The 16663-nt window shown below is 42.2% G+C and overlaps 1 protein-coding gene across 3 annotated transcripts in view; it reads right to left on the bottom strand.

Moving 5' to 3' along the window:
• PRR5 (proline rich 5) overlaps nt 1–16663 on the bottom strand; it is a 91463-nt gene that overhangs the window by 28110 nt on the left and 46690 nt on the right. For all 3 annotated transcript variants that reach the window (XM_039341370.1, XM_039341368.1, XM_039341369.1), the window contains one exon: nt 129–209. In XM_039341370.1, coding sequence (XP_039197304.1) covers nt 129–209 — 81 coding nt within the window. The remainder of the gene's footprint in view (nt 1–128; nt 210–16663) is intronic.

Here is a 16663-nt window from a genome sequence, read left to right as displayed (position 1 = left end):
GTCTCGCACAAATTATTTAACATTACCACTGAATATTAATCCATGCAGGCCAATTAGTTGTTGAGAGTACTCAGAAAACAGTGAGAAATTTATCTAGCAGCAAGGATAGAAAATGTTGATTTACTCACCTGACTCCTTCGTTGAGATTGTAAAGCTCGTGGTCTGCAAGCCCCTTTCTCTGAAACACAGCTATGACTCCATTCTGGATACTGGAAGAGAGATGAGAAAATACAATCTGAATCTCTAACAATAATAACAATATTCCAATAAGCACCATTTATTTCAGGAGGCCAGTACCCTTGGTTGCTGCAGCTGTTAAATTAGACTGTCAAAAGAAAAGATAAAAGAATCTAGAGTAGAATTTTCGGACTAGCTTCTCATTTTCCACTAAGTTAAAACCAAACTCAGTTTCCTTTGGTGTAACTACAAGGACACATAACTACTATATTTCAGTCATGTATAAGTTGAGACATCTGACTCAAATGATATTAGCATGGGAAAACCACATTTGTCCTCCACTCTGCTCACCTTCAAAGGCCATGAGGAAATAGTAACAACCTTGTAACATTGCCTCTTGTTTCGAACAACTTTGTCACTGGTGTTAACTCTAGTCTTCCTTAAGACACTTTAGGCACAAGCTTAACACGTAGCCCTTGATGTACGACCACGTTGGAGCTCAACATTTCTGTGGTTAAGTGAGACATTTGTTAAGTGAATTTTGTCACATTTTATGACCTTTCTTGCCACAGTTGTTAAGTGAATCACTGTAGTTGTTATCTAATTGTAGATAACAATGCTGTAGTTATCTAATCTAAAATCAGTTAGTTATCTGATTTTCTGACTGAGTTTGTCAGAAGGTTGCAAAAGGTGATCATGTGATCCAGGGACACTGCAACGGGTCATAAACAAGAACCAGTTGGATTTGTTTAATAGTATAGTTGGGTAATGTTATTTAGATTATGTTTGTTTATTTGTAACCCTGTAATCAGCTCTGGGAAGTGGGGGAGGGGTGGGAGGGTTTGGGGATATATATTGTCTGATATATATATACATTATATATGTAGAATGCTGTATGTTGTATTATATATTGTCTGATATATATACATTATATATATAGAATGCTGTATACATATAATGTGCATTTTGATCATGTGACCGTGGGGATGCTGCCGCGGTCACAAGTGTGAAAACTGGTCGTAGATCCCTTTTTTAAAGTGTGGTTGTAACTTTGAACAGTCACTAAATGAACTATTGTAAGTCAAGGACTACCTGTACTTTTTTACCCACCTCTCTGTAGATTTTTGAGGCTCCTTAGCTTTATGGCAGAGGTCCCCAGCCTTTGGGGCACCAGGGACTGGTTCCGTGGAGAGAGGTTTTTCCACGGACTGGAGGGTGTGTGGTTTTGTGTGCTGCCTGCATCTTGTGGATGGGGCTCCGCTTGTTTGTGCGGACCAGTTGCTGGCATGCCGTGGCCCGGTACTGGTCCACGGACCGGGGGTTGGGGACCCCTGCTTTATGGTATTAAATCAGGGGTTCTCAACCTTGGCAACTTTAAGACTTGTGGACTTCAACTCCCAGAATTCCTCAGTCAGCAAAGCCCACAAGTCTTAAAGTTGCCAAGGTTGAGAACCCCTGTATTAAATGAAGCTTAGGGCAGCTACTATGTTTGTAAAAACCAGCATGCACAACCTCAAAACAAATATGGCACATCAGGCGCAGGGCAGTAGAGGAGTAATAATACAAAATAAAAATGCAATCAAAACCCGCCATCTTTTTTTAATGTGTATCTTATATCAAAAAGAAGTTGGGCTTTGAACTTGTAGTCATGACCACCATCTCGACCTTTTTAACCCTCCTCTCTGCAGGTGCCCCTTGTCTGGGAATCCTGGAAGGAAAGGAATGCTTTGTGTATCTGCAGACTGCCTGTCCTCTGCTCTTCAAATCGTCAGTGGTTCCAAAATGAATGAAAAATAAAGAGTCCCAAATATCCAACCGCACTGACTTTGGGGCCCCTCCAAATTAAGCTGACGGTGTGCACTTCTTTTGACTCAGCTACATGTAGGCGACGGGGACCATTTCTCTAATTAAGTAAATGCATTTGCAATGCCAAACTATAATCCAAGGTTACAATAGGCCAGTTGCTACAATGGAGGTGTCTGGATGGGCTGTTTTGCAACAGGGATAGATAGCTGCTCAGCAAAGAAAGGACTGCCAGCTAGGAACAACAGCAGGAAATTAAAAGTGGCAGTGAAGCCATCACCTAGCAAGGCAGAAATGCAGAAAAAGAACAAAACAGAAAGCATGATTTGCTCTTTCTCTTTTCCTTTCCCTCTCTACTTTCACTTCATAAAAGCAAGCAAAAAGTCCTACATTTGAATCTTCTTGAGAAGAAAAAAAAAAATGCTGCATCACTTTGCTAAGATGCAAATGTGCCTATCTTTGGTTGATTACACTCAGAACAAGTTAAGACTTACTGGTTTCTTACAATCAACCTGCAACAGCCACCCCTCGCCTACAGTTTAAAATCCCACAAATGCGTTTGTTTCTTTGTTGATATGATCTTGGATTAAAGCATTTGATGTTTCTGTCGGCTTCAGTAATGCTTTACAGTGGTTTTTTTTTAAAGTCCCATTGAAAAGCATACCTCCCATTGATTCCTAAGAGGCAGTAACTGTGGGACTTTTAAAAATAAAAATAATTCCCTTGCTCAATTTTAGGGTAAACTCAACACCCACATAGTTTACTATTCCATTCTATCTACTCAGCAAGTTGAAAATGTTGAATTCTGAATTTTGTGGCGCAATCTGCTTGTTCTTAACTTACAACTTTTAAAAAGGGAAGCTTTATTCTTCCATGATTGATAGGATCAAATAAAAGTAAAAACAAATAACACAATTCCTGCAGATTCTAGACAGCCACAAAACCTGCCTTAAATTCACCCTAAATCTGAATACCAATTGAGAATAAAAACACACAACAAATTTAGGGGTACAAAGACAAAACAAATTCAGGAAGTCAGTGAAATTTAATAGCAGCCTTGGTGTGTACAATTTATAATTCCAATAACACTAGCAAGTTGAGTGAAAGAGAATTTATCTCTTTTCTTTTACATTTATGTTTTACTTTTTTTTCATCTTCCTTGTGAGTAGAAAACTATGCCAAACAACAACAACCTACAGAATCATAGTTCTGCACTTCGTGAGTTGGACTGCAGCTTCCGTAGGTGTAAAAAGGATGATATCACAATAATATTGTGTACAACATGTCAGTGCATAAATAGTACTGTTGCATAATTTGTGTCAACTGCACCTGAACTCAGGCAACTTATGTAGTTGCATCATTTGTGCAATGATGTCATGATGTGCTGTAACATAGCTATATAACCTGTGTAGAGGTCTATAGTCACAATTTTCGTGCATCAAGTTGGGATAATAAGCATTTTCATAGACATTCCATGGACCTTTTTTCAATCCCTTCTAGATTGTTCCTTACAAACTGCTACATAAATGGTGGCCTTCTGGAGTTTGTCACACTTAGAGGAAGTTAAACCACAGAACAATCCAGTTAATAAAAATTCAAGAAAGATTCTAATTTCTGATTTCACCGATTTGCATCTCATTCTCATTTCTTTTAAACATACAATTATGTCCCAACATATTAGAAACATGACAAGCCTGACATGGTGAGATTTATCAAATTCAACAAGATGGCGACCTGCTTTTCAATACACTTTTGAATGAAGTTTCCAACATACATACTATTTGAGTAATAAATACCAGGATGTTGGAGGAGGCAAAAAAAGTCAATGTGTACAATTGAATCTTGCCTCTTTTTTACATGGGTCAAATAAGATTTGATTGTTCACTTAAGCATTGATTATAAAAAAGTTGTGCTTTACTTGCTGATGGACTTTTATCTTTTCCAGGTTTCTGCTGATTTTGTTGACTGCATTCAATCCTATGAGTTTTTAATATGGGATAAATAATAAATAAATAAAATTAAGGGTCTCATTTAAGTCAGAACTGAGTACCAACAACAGTCAGTTATATCCTGAGGCAATCAAGCATCTTCTTCAAAAAGAGGACTTGCAATTACTGTAACGTAGCAAATGAAGCAATAAAGTAGATTCTAGAACAGCGTGTCTCAAGTTTAGCCACTCTAAGAAGTGTGGACTTCAAATGCCAGACTTCCCCAGCCTCAGCTTCCGTTTATTCTTTACGATTAAGCATGGCATTAAATGACTTCATAAACCCTGGAGTTGTGCAAAGTCACAAGGCCAAATCTCTTTCTCTGATGAAGACTGATTCAATCAATCATAACCTCACTGACCCAGCCTTCTGGAACTGACTCTGAATTCTCCAACACAGATTCAATTTAGGAACCTGTTCTTTCCATGCAACAGCTATCCTGCAACCTACACCCAGAAAATGTGTCACTCAGATTTGTGGCCTTCTGCCTAGCTTTAGTCAGGGTTTCCCAATCTTGGTGTCTTTAACACAGTGATGACGAACCTTTTAGAGACTGAGTGCCCAAAAATCACCACCCTCGCCCCTGCTCCGCCTCCCACCCTGCCTGCTCCGCCCCCACCCACCCGTAGGGCCATGCACCGCCTCCATGGCCCGCCACAGATCGCCCAGGCAGCCCTGCAGCGGCATGGCAGCCATGCCATCCGCCCACACCCCGCAGCATCATCTGCATGCTATGGGGCGTGAGGGCGGAGTCTTGTCCCTGCTGCTTGGCTATGTCTTTGGCTGTGCTGCTCCTTGCGGGCCAAGCCTGGGGGCGACTCTCCTCAAGGGGGGCTGCTGGTGAGGAGGGGGCCGTGGGGGGAGGCGAGGCTGGGGCGACAGCGTGCGTGCCCACAGAGAGGGCTCCGAGTGCCGCCTCTGGCACGCGTGCCATAAGTTCGCCACCACTGCTTTAAGACATAAGGTTGGCTGGGGAATTCTGGGAGAAAGTCCATGTATCCATGTTTCCAAGATTGGGAAACACTGATTTAGGGGATCTGCATATGCAAAATATCCATTCCATTCTAGAATTCCAGAATGTTTTGTTTTTCTTCTTAATCAGATCGTTCCAGAATGACTTTCTATTGACAGAAAGAGAAAGCGCTCCAATCATAGCACAAACTGGAAAACCCCCAAAGTGGCTGGTTTGAGTCAGAACACTTGAGAAACAACATTAACCCTTTTCGGTTCTGGAAGGTTCATTTGTGCCACCCCCAAATGGTTAGATTGGCATTATCCACGTGAGAAGCACTGTTGAGCTGGACTATTAAGAAGCATGGGAAAAGCTCAATTTGATTACCATGTAGGGAGAGTTCAGCTGCTGAATTCCTCCATCACATCCTCTAAATTGTAAAATAGTTTCAAAATAAAAACTCTGCTGTGTGTTCCTTTAGGACAGTGGTTCTCAACCTTTTTAATGCCACGACCCTCAACCGGTTGTAAGTCGAGGATTACTCAACTGGTCGTAAGTCGAGGACTACTCAACTGGTGCAGCACCGTTTGCAGAATGGGACTTTTGGCAGGCTCAGCAGGGCAGAGACAGCCTGGACAATTCCTATTGGCTTTTGAAAGCCAATAGAATTAGACTCTATTCAAGAGAGTCTATTCTATTGGCTTTCAAAAGCCAATAGAATAAAAGGGAGTAGCACAGCTAAGGAAAAGGGGGAAAAAATGGCGGACTGCGTTGTTTGGTGATCCCTGTGAAATGGTCGTTCGACCCCAAATGGGGTCCTGACCCACAGGTTGAGAACCACTACTTTAGGATGAGTTGATTTATACAATTATTTGTGAGCTGCCTTTCAGAACATTGGTAAATGTTCCTTAGAAGAAAAAGGATCTTTTAAAATTTTTCTGGCATAGTTCCTTATCCTTCAATAGAGAGAAGTATACAACCCAGCGTAGAAGAGTAAAAGTAAAGGTTTCCCTGTCCATCATGTCCGACTCTAGGGCAAGGTCCTTATTTTCATTTCTTGGCTGAAAGAGCCAGCATTGTCTGAATACAATTTCTGTGGTCGTGTGACCAGCATGGGCTATGTGCCAAAGGTACACGGAATGCTGTTACCTTCCCACCAAAATGGTACCTATTAATCTACTCGCATTTGCATGCTTTCGAACTGCAAGGTTGGCAAGAGCTAGGCCACGGGTCGGCAACCCGCGGCTCTGGAACCACATGTGGCTCTTTCAGCCTTCTACTGTGGCTCCCAGTCCTCCTCCACCATTTGCAGTGAGAGAGAGAGAGAGAGAGGCACTTGCACTTCCCCTTTCTTTCTCTCTCTTTCCTTCCAGCAACTCCAGCTGAATAAGAATGTTCGCCATGTGTCAGCTTGTCAGAGAGAGGAGGGGAGGGAGGGAGGGAGGGAGGGAGGGGGAAGGAGGGAGAGAGGGAGGGAGGGAAGGAGGGAGAGAGGGAGGGAGGGAGAGGGAAGGAAGGAGGGAGGGAGAGAGAGAGGGAGGGAGGGAGAGGGGGAGAGAATATGAATATATGTGGTTGTCCTTACTAGACTTTTAGTAAAGAATGTTTAATGAAATATTTTGATGGTTTTTTTAAATTAAGAGATGAGGTATAGGGATAATTTTATTATGAGTATTTTATTTGAAAGTAACCTTCGACCCAGTGTCTTTTTTGTTTTGGAGTTCAAAATGTTTTTGTTGCATGCAGAAATAAAAATTTGTTTTCTTTGTAGTTCTTTGATTTCATAAAAGCCGTTCATTGATTTCATAAATGCAACACACGATAGTTTTTTTTTTATACATAGCATAAAGGTAAAAAATGATATATGCAGCGTTGTCTTCATTTTACATGTCAAAAGGGTTTTGTGGCTCCCAGTGTTTTCTTTTCTGTGGGAAACGGGTCCAAATGGCTCTGTGAGTGTTTATGGTTGCCGACCCCTGAGCTAGGCCAAATAATGGAAGCTCACCCTGTTGTGCGGAGTTTGGGTCTTGAACGCGGGCTGTCAGCTCTCCAACTGACAAGCTCAGTGTCTTTAACCACTGAGCCATTGCACTCCCTAAGAAGAGGCAATATAACTTCCCCATAGAGGAGCAATGATGGGGAAAACCTTAACCTCTTTAACTACCGTATTTTCCGGCATATAAGACGACTCGGCATATAAGACAACCCCCGACCTCAGAGATGATTTGCATGGTTAGAAAGTCATCTTATATGCCGGAAACTACCGTATTTTCCGGCGTATAAGATGACTCGGCATATAAGACAACCCCCGACTTCGGAGACGATTTGCATGCTTTAGAAAGTCGTCTTATACACCGGAAAATACGGTAATAATAATCATTGACAAAATCATCATCAATTGCAAAACACAGCTTTATCTGGAACAACTAACATCCTTGTGACAATATCTTTAACACCATCAAACAAAATCTGCCTATCCCAGGTTTTGTGAAGGCCTCAACCGGTGAATAAAAATATCAAATCCAGTCTAAATATCTGGCTATGTGACCAAATAATAATATAAAAATCTAAAAAGAAATTTAGATCCTTTGGATCTTTCATGCACCATATTTAACAGCTTTCATTCAGCTCTCAGTTGAAAACTGCATTCTGATAAAATCAGATTTTACCCCCACAATATGAAAAAGATGTTGAGACTCTAGAACACGGGTGTCAAACTTGCCGCATCATGTGACATGTTGCGACATACAGTGGGGCAAAAAAGAATTTAGTCAGCCACCAATTGTGCAAGTTCTCCCACTTAAAAAGATGAGAGAGGCCTGTAATTGTCATCATAGGTAGGCCTCAACTATGTGAGACAAAATGAGAAAACAAATCCAGACAATCACATTGTCTGATTTGAAAAGAATTTATTTGCAAATTATGGTGGAAAATAAGTATTTGGTCAATATCAAAAGTTCATCTCAATACTTTGTTATATATCCTTTGTTGGCAATGACAGAGGTCAAACGTTTTCTGTAAGTCTTCACAAGGTTGGCACACACTGTGGCTGGTATGTTGGCCCATTCCTCCATGCAGATCTCCTCTAGAGCAGTGATGTTTTGGGGCTGTTGCTGGGCAACACGGACTTTCAACTCCCTCCAAAGGTTTTCTATGGGGTTGAGATCTGGAGACTGGCTAGGCCACTCCAGGACCTTGAAATGCTTCTTACAAAGCCACTCCTTCATTGCCCGGGCGGTGTGTTTGGGATCATTGTCATGCTGAAAGACCCAGCCATGTTTCATCTTCAATGCCCTTGCTGGTGGAAGGAGGTTTGCACTCAAAATCTCACGATACATGGCCCCATTCATTCTTTCCTGTACACGGATCAGTCGTCCTGGTCCCTTTGCAGAGAAACAGCCTCAAAGCATGATGTTGCCATCCCCATGCTTCACAGTAGGTATGGTGTTTTTTGGATGCAACTCAGCATTCTCTCTCCTCCAAATACAAGGAGTTGTGTTTCTACCAAACAGTTCTACTTTGGTTTCATCTGACCATATGACATTCTCCCAATCCTCTTCTGGATCATCCAAATGCTCTCTAGCAAACTTCAGATGGGCCCGGACATGTACTGGCTTAAGCAGGGGGACACGTCTGGCACTGCAGGATCTGAGTCCCTGGCGGCGTAGTGTGTTACTGATGGTTGCCTTTGTTATGTTGGTCCCAGCTCTCTGCAGGTCATTCACTAGGTCCCCCTGTATGGTTCTGGGATTTTTACTCACCGTTCTTGTGATCATGTTGACCCCACGGGATGAGATCTTGCGTGGAGCCCCAGATCGAGGGAGATTATCAGTGGTCTTGTATGTCTTCCGTTTTCTAATTATTGCTCCCACAGTTGATTTCTTCACACCAAGCTGCTTGTCTATTGCAGATTCAGTCTTCCCAGCCTGGTACAGGTCTACAATTTTGTTTCTGATGTCCTTCGACAGCTCTTTGGTCTTCATCATAGTGGAGTTTGGAGTGTGACTGTTTGAGGTTGTGGACAGGTGTCCTTTATACTGATAACAAGTTCAAACAGGTGCCATTAATACAGGTAATGAGTGGAGGACAGAGGAGCCTCTTAAAGAAGAAGTTACAGGTCTGTGAGAGCCAGAAATCTTGCTTGTTTGTAGGTGACCAAATACTTATTTTCCACCATAATTTGCAAATAAATTCTTTCCAAATCAGACAATGTGATTGTCTGGATTTGTTTTCTCATTTTGTATCACATAGTTGAGGTCTACCTATGATGACAATTACAGGACTCTCTCATCTTTTTAAGTGGGAGAACTTGCACAATTGGTGGCTGACTAAATACTTCTTTGCCCCACTGTATCCTGACTTTTTTCGCATTGCTGGAGCTGGGGGGGGGGGGAATGCAGCCTCCGTATGATGCAACCAGCCCACTGGCCGGCAGTTTGACAATCTAGAAAGAGTGTGGAGAAGAACAACAAAGATGATTAGGGGGCTGGAGACATATGAAGAACGGTTGCAGGAACTGGGTGCTTCTAGTTAATGAAAAGAAGGGGTGACATGATAGCAGTGTTCCAATATTTTAGGGGATGTCATAAAGAAGGGGGGGTGTCAACATTCTCCAAAATACTTGAAGACAGGACAAGAAGCAATGGATGACAACTAATCAAGGAGAGAACCAACCTAGAACTAAGGTGAAATGTCCTGACAGACAATCAGTGGAATGGCTCGCCTCTAGAAGTTGTGGGTCTCCAACACTGAAGGTTTTAAGAAGATATTGGACAACCATTAGTCTGAAATGGTATACAATTTCCTGCTTGGGCAGGGGTTGGGCTAGAGGACCTCCAAAGTCCTTTCCAACTCCTGTTATCTGTTATCTGCTAAATATGACTTGAATGAATTATGTATAAATGAATTGCCACAATTCGGTTCCTAATATTTTGCAGCTTCTGGCTCTCTGAGTGTGAAGCAGTGGCTACCAGGTCTAATAATAATAATAATAAAGTTGGAAGGGACCTTGGAGGTCATCTAGTCCAACCCTCTGCTCAGGCAGAAACCCTATACCATTTCAGACAAATGGCTGTCCAGTTTCTTCTTAAAAACTTCCAGTGTTGGCACATTCACCGCTTCTGGAGGCAGGTTGTTCCACTGGTTAATTGTTGTAACTGTCAGGAAGTTTCTCCTTAGTTCTAGGTTGCTTCTCTCCTTGATCAGTTCTACCCATTGCTCCTTGTCCTGCCTTCAGGCGCTTTGGAAAATAGCTTGACTCCCTCTTCTTTGTGGCAGCCCCTGAGATATTGGAACCCTGCTATCGTGTCCCCCCTCGTCCTTCTCTTTGTTAAACTAGACATACCCAATTCCAGCAACCGTTCCTTATGTCTTAGCCTCCAGTCCTCTAATCATCTTTGTTGCTCTTCTCTGTACTCTTTCTAGAATCTCAACATCTTCTTTACATCATGGTGACCAAAACTGGATGCAGTAATCCAAGTGTGGCCTTACTAAGGCATTGTATAGTGGTATTAATACTTCACATGATCTTGATTCTATCCCACTGTTAATGCAGCCTAGCACTGTGTTGGCTTTTTTGGCAGCTGCAGCACACTGCTGGCTCATATTTAAATGATTGTCCACTAGGATTCCAAGATCCCTCTCACAGTTACTACTATTGAGCAAGGTACCCCCTTTACTATACCTGTACATTTGGTTTTTCTTGCCTAAATGTAGAACCTTACTTTTTTCACCATTGAATTTCATATATAAAGGATTTACTGTTAAGTTTGAAACAGGTAACCTTCACAACCCATCTTCAAATTAATGTAAGTTTGTCCAGCTTCAACTATTACCAGGCCACCACTAAAACAAAAGCATATATCTGGCAGCTGGGTTGGAAGAGGAAAAAAAGAGGAGGCATGTCGAAGTCCAAGTGTTGCTGCTGTTTATTCAGGTCAACTAAATCATTCAGCGAGACATCTCGTGTCAGCCAAAGATGGTGCAGCCAGGAAAAACCTGCCATATTTCATGTCTGCATAACAGGACATCCTTGGAAGGCTAGAGGTGGTATCAAGGTTAAAAATGTGCAATAAATAACTCCAATAAATAAAACTCTTCTTGCCTACTGAAAATTTGTCAGAAAAAAGCTTTTGGCTGCTATTTTAGAAAAGGCTGGGGATAGAGGCCAGACAGAGAGCTATGGGTGAATTCATCTGAAGGATTATGCCCAGAGAAAGTCAGTGCGTATTTTAAAATACATGATGTGTTTGCACGAAGAAAGTGTAACTTAGCAAACAATGACCAGGCAATGCTTTGGGAAAGAGATGCATCCCTGGACCATTTTATGTGAGTGCATAGTTCAAAAGCTGATAAAGTTTTCTTGGGAATGATCTCCACTCTGCATTTCAGTGGTTTCCCAGAAATGTCACCGCCAAAGCAGTAATTTTCCTGGAATCCCTAACCTTCTATTTCCTGATAGATCAATCTCTGCTATAAAGTACATTTTGTTTATAACCAAGAAATCTTTTCCAATTTTTGAAACCATTGAGCATGGTATCCTGCTGGACCATCTGCAAGAGTTGCAGGCTGGAGGCACCATTTGTGATGATTCTGCTCCTGCCTGAATAGGGTGAAAGTGATGCTTTCTCCTGTAATTTTAACTTCTATGAGGTAGATGTTTGGAGTGAGGTCTCCTGAGTACAATACATAATGATACTTGACTTTGTATCAACATCATTCCAGGCTGAGACAGCTGTGAAAATCCTGAACTTATCTCTGGGGCTGCATGGAACTAGTAGGGAGAACTAAGCTTATATTAAACCAGTGGTTCTCAACCTGTGGGTCGGGACCCCATTTGGGGTCGAACGACCATTTCACGGGGGTCGCCAAACAACGCAGTCCGCCATTTTTTCCCCCTTTTCCTTAGCTGTGCTACTCCCTTTTATTCTATTGGCTTTTGAAAGCCAATAGAATAGACTCTCTTGAATAGAGTCTAATTCTATTGGCTTTCAAAAGCCAATAGGAATTGTCCAGGCTGTCTCTGCCCTGCTGAGCCCGCCAAAAGTCCCATTCTGCAAACGGTGCTGCACCAGTTGAGTAGTCCTTGACTTACGACCGGTTGAGTAGTCCTCGACTTACGACCGGTTGGGGGTCACGGCATTAAAAAGGTTGAGAACCACTGTATTAAACCCTGTAAAGTGGAGGTACCAAATATCTAGGAATTCCTGAAGCATTGGGATCAATGTTGGCTCTAGATCTAGAAAGTCACCATCTAGAGTGGGCCACCATCTAGCAATTCCTTCATTTCCTATTAGATTTAGTCCTTGACTTGCAACCGCAATTGGGACTGGAATGTCCATTGCTGAGTGATGTAGACATTAAATGAATCACACTGATTTTACTACCTTTTTTGCTATAGTCATTAAGTGAATCATATGGTCATTAAGAAAATCCAACTTTCCCCATTGACTTTGCTTGTCAGAAGTCCCACAAGGTCGCAAGTGGTGATTATGTGACCTTGAAAAACTGCAACTGTCATAAATACATGCTGGATTATCAAGCACCTGGATTCTGATCATGTGGCCATGGGGATGCCACAATGGTCTTAAGGACAAGGACTGACCATAAGTCATTTTTTTCAGCCCCATTGTAACTTCAGAACAATTGTTAAATGAATGGGTCATAAATCAAGGATTATCTGTGTGAGAGCTGCCAGAAGATAAGAAAATCTAGAACAGGAGAAATTCTTCTAGGATTGAAGTGGTGGTGCAGTGGTTAGAATGCAGTATTGCAGGCTAATTCTGCCAACTGCCAACAGTTCGATTCTCACCGGCTCAAGCCTTCCATCCTTCCGAGGTCGGTAAAATGAGGATCCAGATTGTTGGGGTCCAATATGCCAACTCTGTAAACCGCTTACAGAGGGGCTGTAAAGCACTGTAAAGCGGTATATAACTCTAGGTGCTATTGCTACTGTAAGAAATGTTGGGATTGCACTTAGAAATACCAGCCTTAAATCCTACCAGTAAGTGGGAGTGGAAGCAAAGGTAAGTTTTGATGGGATGTCTGATTTTTAGGTGAGCAGTGAAGGGCCTGGAAGATAGTGATGAATTAGCAAGCAGACCCAGAGGATCAAAACTTGAAAGTCCTCCAAATAGCTTGGCTAATCTACAAAAGGCTTAATAGTGGATGGAAATAGGCAAAGCAAGTTTATAATTTCTGGTTCTCTGTTTGATGAGGAAACGAGTTCTCTGTTCCTTTCCTAACATTTAGATGTTGAATTCCTAGCATACAGCTGTTGCTCTCTCTTACTAGGAGGTTCCCCTTATCTTCAAAAACTAAGACAAAATTGTCAGGTCTCAGTGGTCTGTCCCAAATTTCACCCCCTTAACGACTTACGGGGTCACGCTCTGAGCCAATATAGGAAAACCAAACTAACTGCACAATTGAGCAAAACTCAGATTTTACCTTCCAGCTTCATTAGAATAAATTATTCCCTTTTCTTCCTTTGCACTGTCTTTGGTTGCTAATGGAGCTTTGTTGCTTCGGTTTCAAAGCACTGAAATGAGAATTTGTGGTAAGACGGGGATGGGATTTGTTCCCTGGTTTTATTCCCCCACCCCCACCCTAGTTTGGAATTCTGCTGGCTGTTGGGTAGGATTGCTTTGCAAAACTGAACAGCAAAGAAAGAAGCAGGGAAATAGAGAGATGGAGAAAAGCATACTCAAATGATAAAAATGGAACAGCAGATCAGAGGTCCTCCACGTGTCAATCCCCAACTCTTCCCATAATTTGGGGAGTCCCAATACATTGGGAAGACACCAGGCTGGGGTCTGGGTTGAAGAAGCTCTTTGGGGCTCCAAGCTGTCTCTCCATCTGGTTTCTTGGATATCAGCACCTTTCCCTTCAACTAGGTAGCCTTCAAGTCTCTTGGTGATTTTGAGAGTAACCAAGATTCTTCAGGTATTCATGTACCTAGTGCAAGGGTAGGCAACCTTGGCTCTTTTATGACTCGTGGACTTCAACTCCCAGAATTCCTGAGCCAGCCTGGCTCAGCTTGGAAACCTCTCCCTTTCTCCTCAGCCTGGGTGGCTCATGAATTCTGGGAGTTGAAGTCCACGAATCATAAAAGAGCCAAGGTTGCCTACCCCTGACCTATGAGGAGACGGAATCTGCATATTTATCCTGGAGAGAAGAGGACTAAGGGGAACCTGATAGACTTGGATACAAGTTCCTTATTGTCACAACTAGAGAAGATTAGTTAGGCCATTATGACAACTTCCTCACAACCATGGAAAAAGCAGGGCTCTAGGACAGTGATGGCGAACCTTTTAGAGACCGAGTGCCCCAAAACTGGCCCCGCCTCTGCTCCACCCCCTGCCCCGCCCCTGCCCTGCCCCCACCCCACCTTCCTGCAGGGCCACTCACCGCCTCCAGGGCCCGCTGCAGATCACCCAGCAGCACCATGGCAGCCACGCCCTCTGCCCTTGCCCCGCAGCATCAACTGTGCGCGATGGGGCATGAGGGCAGAGTCTTGTCTATGCTGCCTGGCTGCCATGTCCTTGGCTGCACTGCTCCACGTGGGCCACGCTCAGGGGCAACCCTTCTCCAGGAGGGCTGCTGGAGAGGAGGGGGTCACGGGGGGAGGCAAGGCTGGGGCAACAGCACGTGTGCCTACAGAGAGGACTCCGAGTGCCGCCTCTGGCAGCCGTGCCATAGGTTCGCCACCACTGCTCTAGGATAACCATAAATGTAAAATATAAATGTGTAGTATATTGGTTTAGTCTTGCTTCGATAAAATAGCTTCTATGTTCTCTTATTCCCAAACTCAGAGACTGCAATTTGGCGAAGGGATGAAAATTCAGGTAAGCACTATCCTTTTTCAGGCCTCCTGAGAACAATCATTTTAAAGTCTTCTTGGTAACAGGAAACCATGGCTGGACCATTTAGACTGCAGGTGCCTCTTTCAGTGCTCAGTGGTTATGAAAGTAATCCAAAGAAATCTAATTTGGAGCTCAGGATGTTAAACCCGCATCTGGGTACCTTTCAGATGATTCTGTGGAACCCATATCTTTAATCAAGATTTGTTAAACATTAATTGGTGTTCACAGGTAATCGTATGAGTCACAATACAGTTATACCTCATCTGTGCTGTTTTCTCACAAATGTAAAGGAAATTTTAAGTGAAACTGAATACTGGATACAGTATATCAGGGGTCTTCAAACTTGGCCCTTTTATGACTTGTGGACTTCAACTCCCAGAATTCCTCAGCCAGGCACACTGGCTGAGGAATTCTGGGAGTTAAAGTCCACATGTCATAAAAGGGGCAAGTTTGAAGACCCCTGCAGTATATTCTTCTTGAAAATGGCAGAAAATGGAGGGAGTCTCTGGAATTAGAAAAAGCTAAAGATACCCTTGAACTGAGCTCAGTTGCATGGACATTTATTCTTGGCAATGTGATAGAGATGGTTTGCTATTATCTGCTTTTGGGGATTTTCTGGTGATTCAACCATTAGCCAAGTCCAACCCCAAGTCAAATTTGGACAGAGATATTAAGAAACTATGCTGAAATTTAATCCTTTCATTAAGAGCTGTTTTGATGGATGTGAAGGGAGGTAAAGACAAACATCCAGACTTGTGATTCTTAAATGATACAGATGCAATTTTAGGCCATCAGCAAGAACCAGGTTTATGTTTGTGGAAATGCTTAATTCTGGCTACTTGTTTTCCAACAGGCCTTCTGTTATTAGCCTCATCTGGAATGACTTTCAATTCACTTTCTAATGCTTCAAACAAAGGCATGTTAACTCATTCTCTTCCCACACAACTAGCACTGGCATGCCCACCACGCCTATACATAAGCATTATACATAAGCACTAGAACTAGCCAGGAAAGCATTTGTACAGGGCTCAAATTGCAATACCGTCAGGTGAAATTTAAAAGTTCAATCAGCCAAGGATTCCTGGTTTGCCTTCATTGAACCTAAGACCAGATGGACAGGAAGTGACAAAGAATCATAAGTTTGTCAAGACCTTGTTCATCTAACACATTTTATTAAAAGTCAGTCAGAAAGAGTGCTACCAAACTCCTTCTGACATAAAGCTCCAATGGAAGGGGAAAAAAGTCTTAAATTGTGTAATTTATGTAAATGCAAATTCTCATTCTTGGTTGGCTTAATTGTAATTTCATCATCTTCCTGGCAAATACTGTAGCCTAACTCTTCATAAGAAGCTGGGCTATGTTTCCCGTAAATGGACAATTCACCATATTAAGGAGGGCTGTAAAAGAAACTATAAACTTTATTGGTTTAATGTTAATGAGAATAATTTATGGAGGGATAGAAGCTTCCCCAAAACATTAATATTTAATAATAAGCTTTCTATTATTCAGCGTCACATGCAATCTTTGTGAGGCCATAACAACCTCATTACAAAATAACTAATATTACCACAGAAGTGTACAATTTTTGGAAGAGCTAAACAGCAATGATATATTGCTTCACTGAGTGATGTGGCATTTTAAAATAGGAACAGATTTATTATGTTATGACTTATGCTATGGTGAACCTGGACATGATGAAATGAAACACAACTTTACTGTGCAAATGAAACTTCAGAGAAGGACAAATATTCAAAAATGAATGTGGTAATACTTTGTAGAGTTGTAAAATAGCTATCTATGTGTTTTGTGATGACAAGATTGAAATATGTTTGCTTTAACTACTGAGTGGCAAATAACTTTCACATTCAGAAATCTAACTATAA

The sequence above is a fragment of the Crotalus tigris genome, unplaced genomic scaffold (genome assembly GCF_016545835.1).
Source record: "Crotalus tigris isolate CLP2741 ecotype Arizona unplaced genomic scaffold, ASM1654583v1 scf7180000017764.6130737, whole genome shotgun sequence".
Classification (NCBI taxonomy): domain Eukaryota; kingdom Metazoa; phylum Chordata; class Lepidosauria; order Squamata; family Viperidae; genus Crotalus; species Crotalus tigris.
This window is presented reverse-complemented; position numbering and strand designations above follow the sequence as displayed.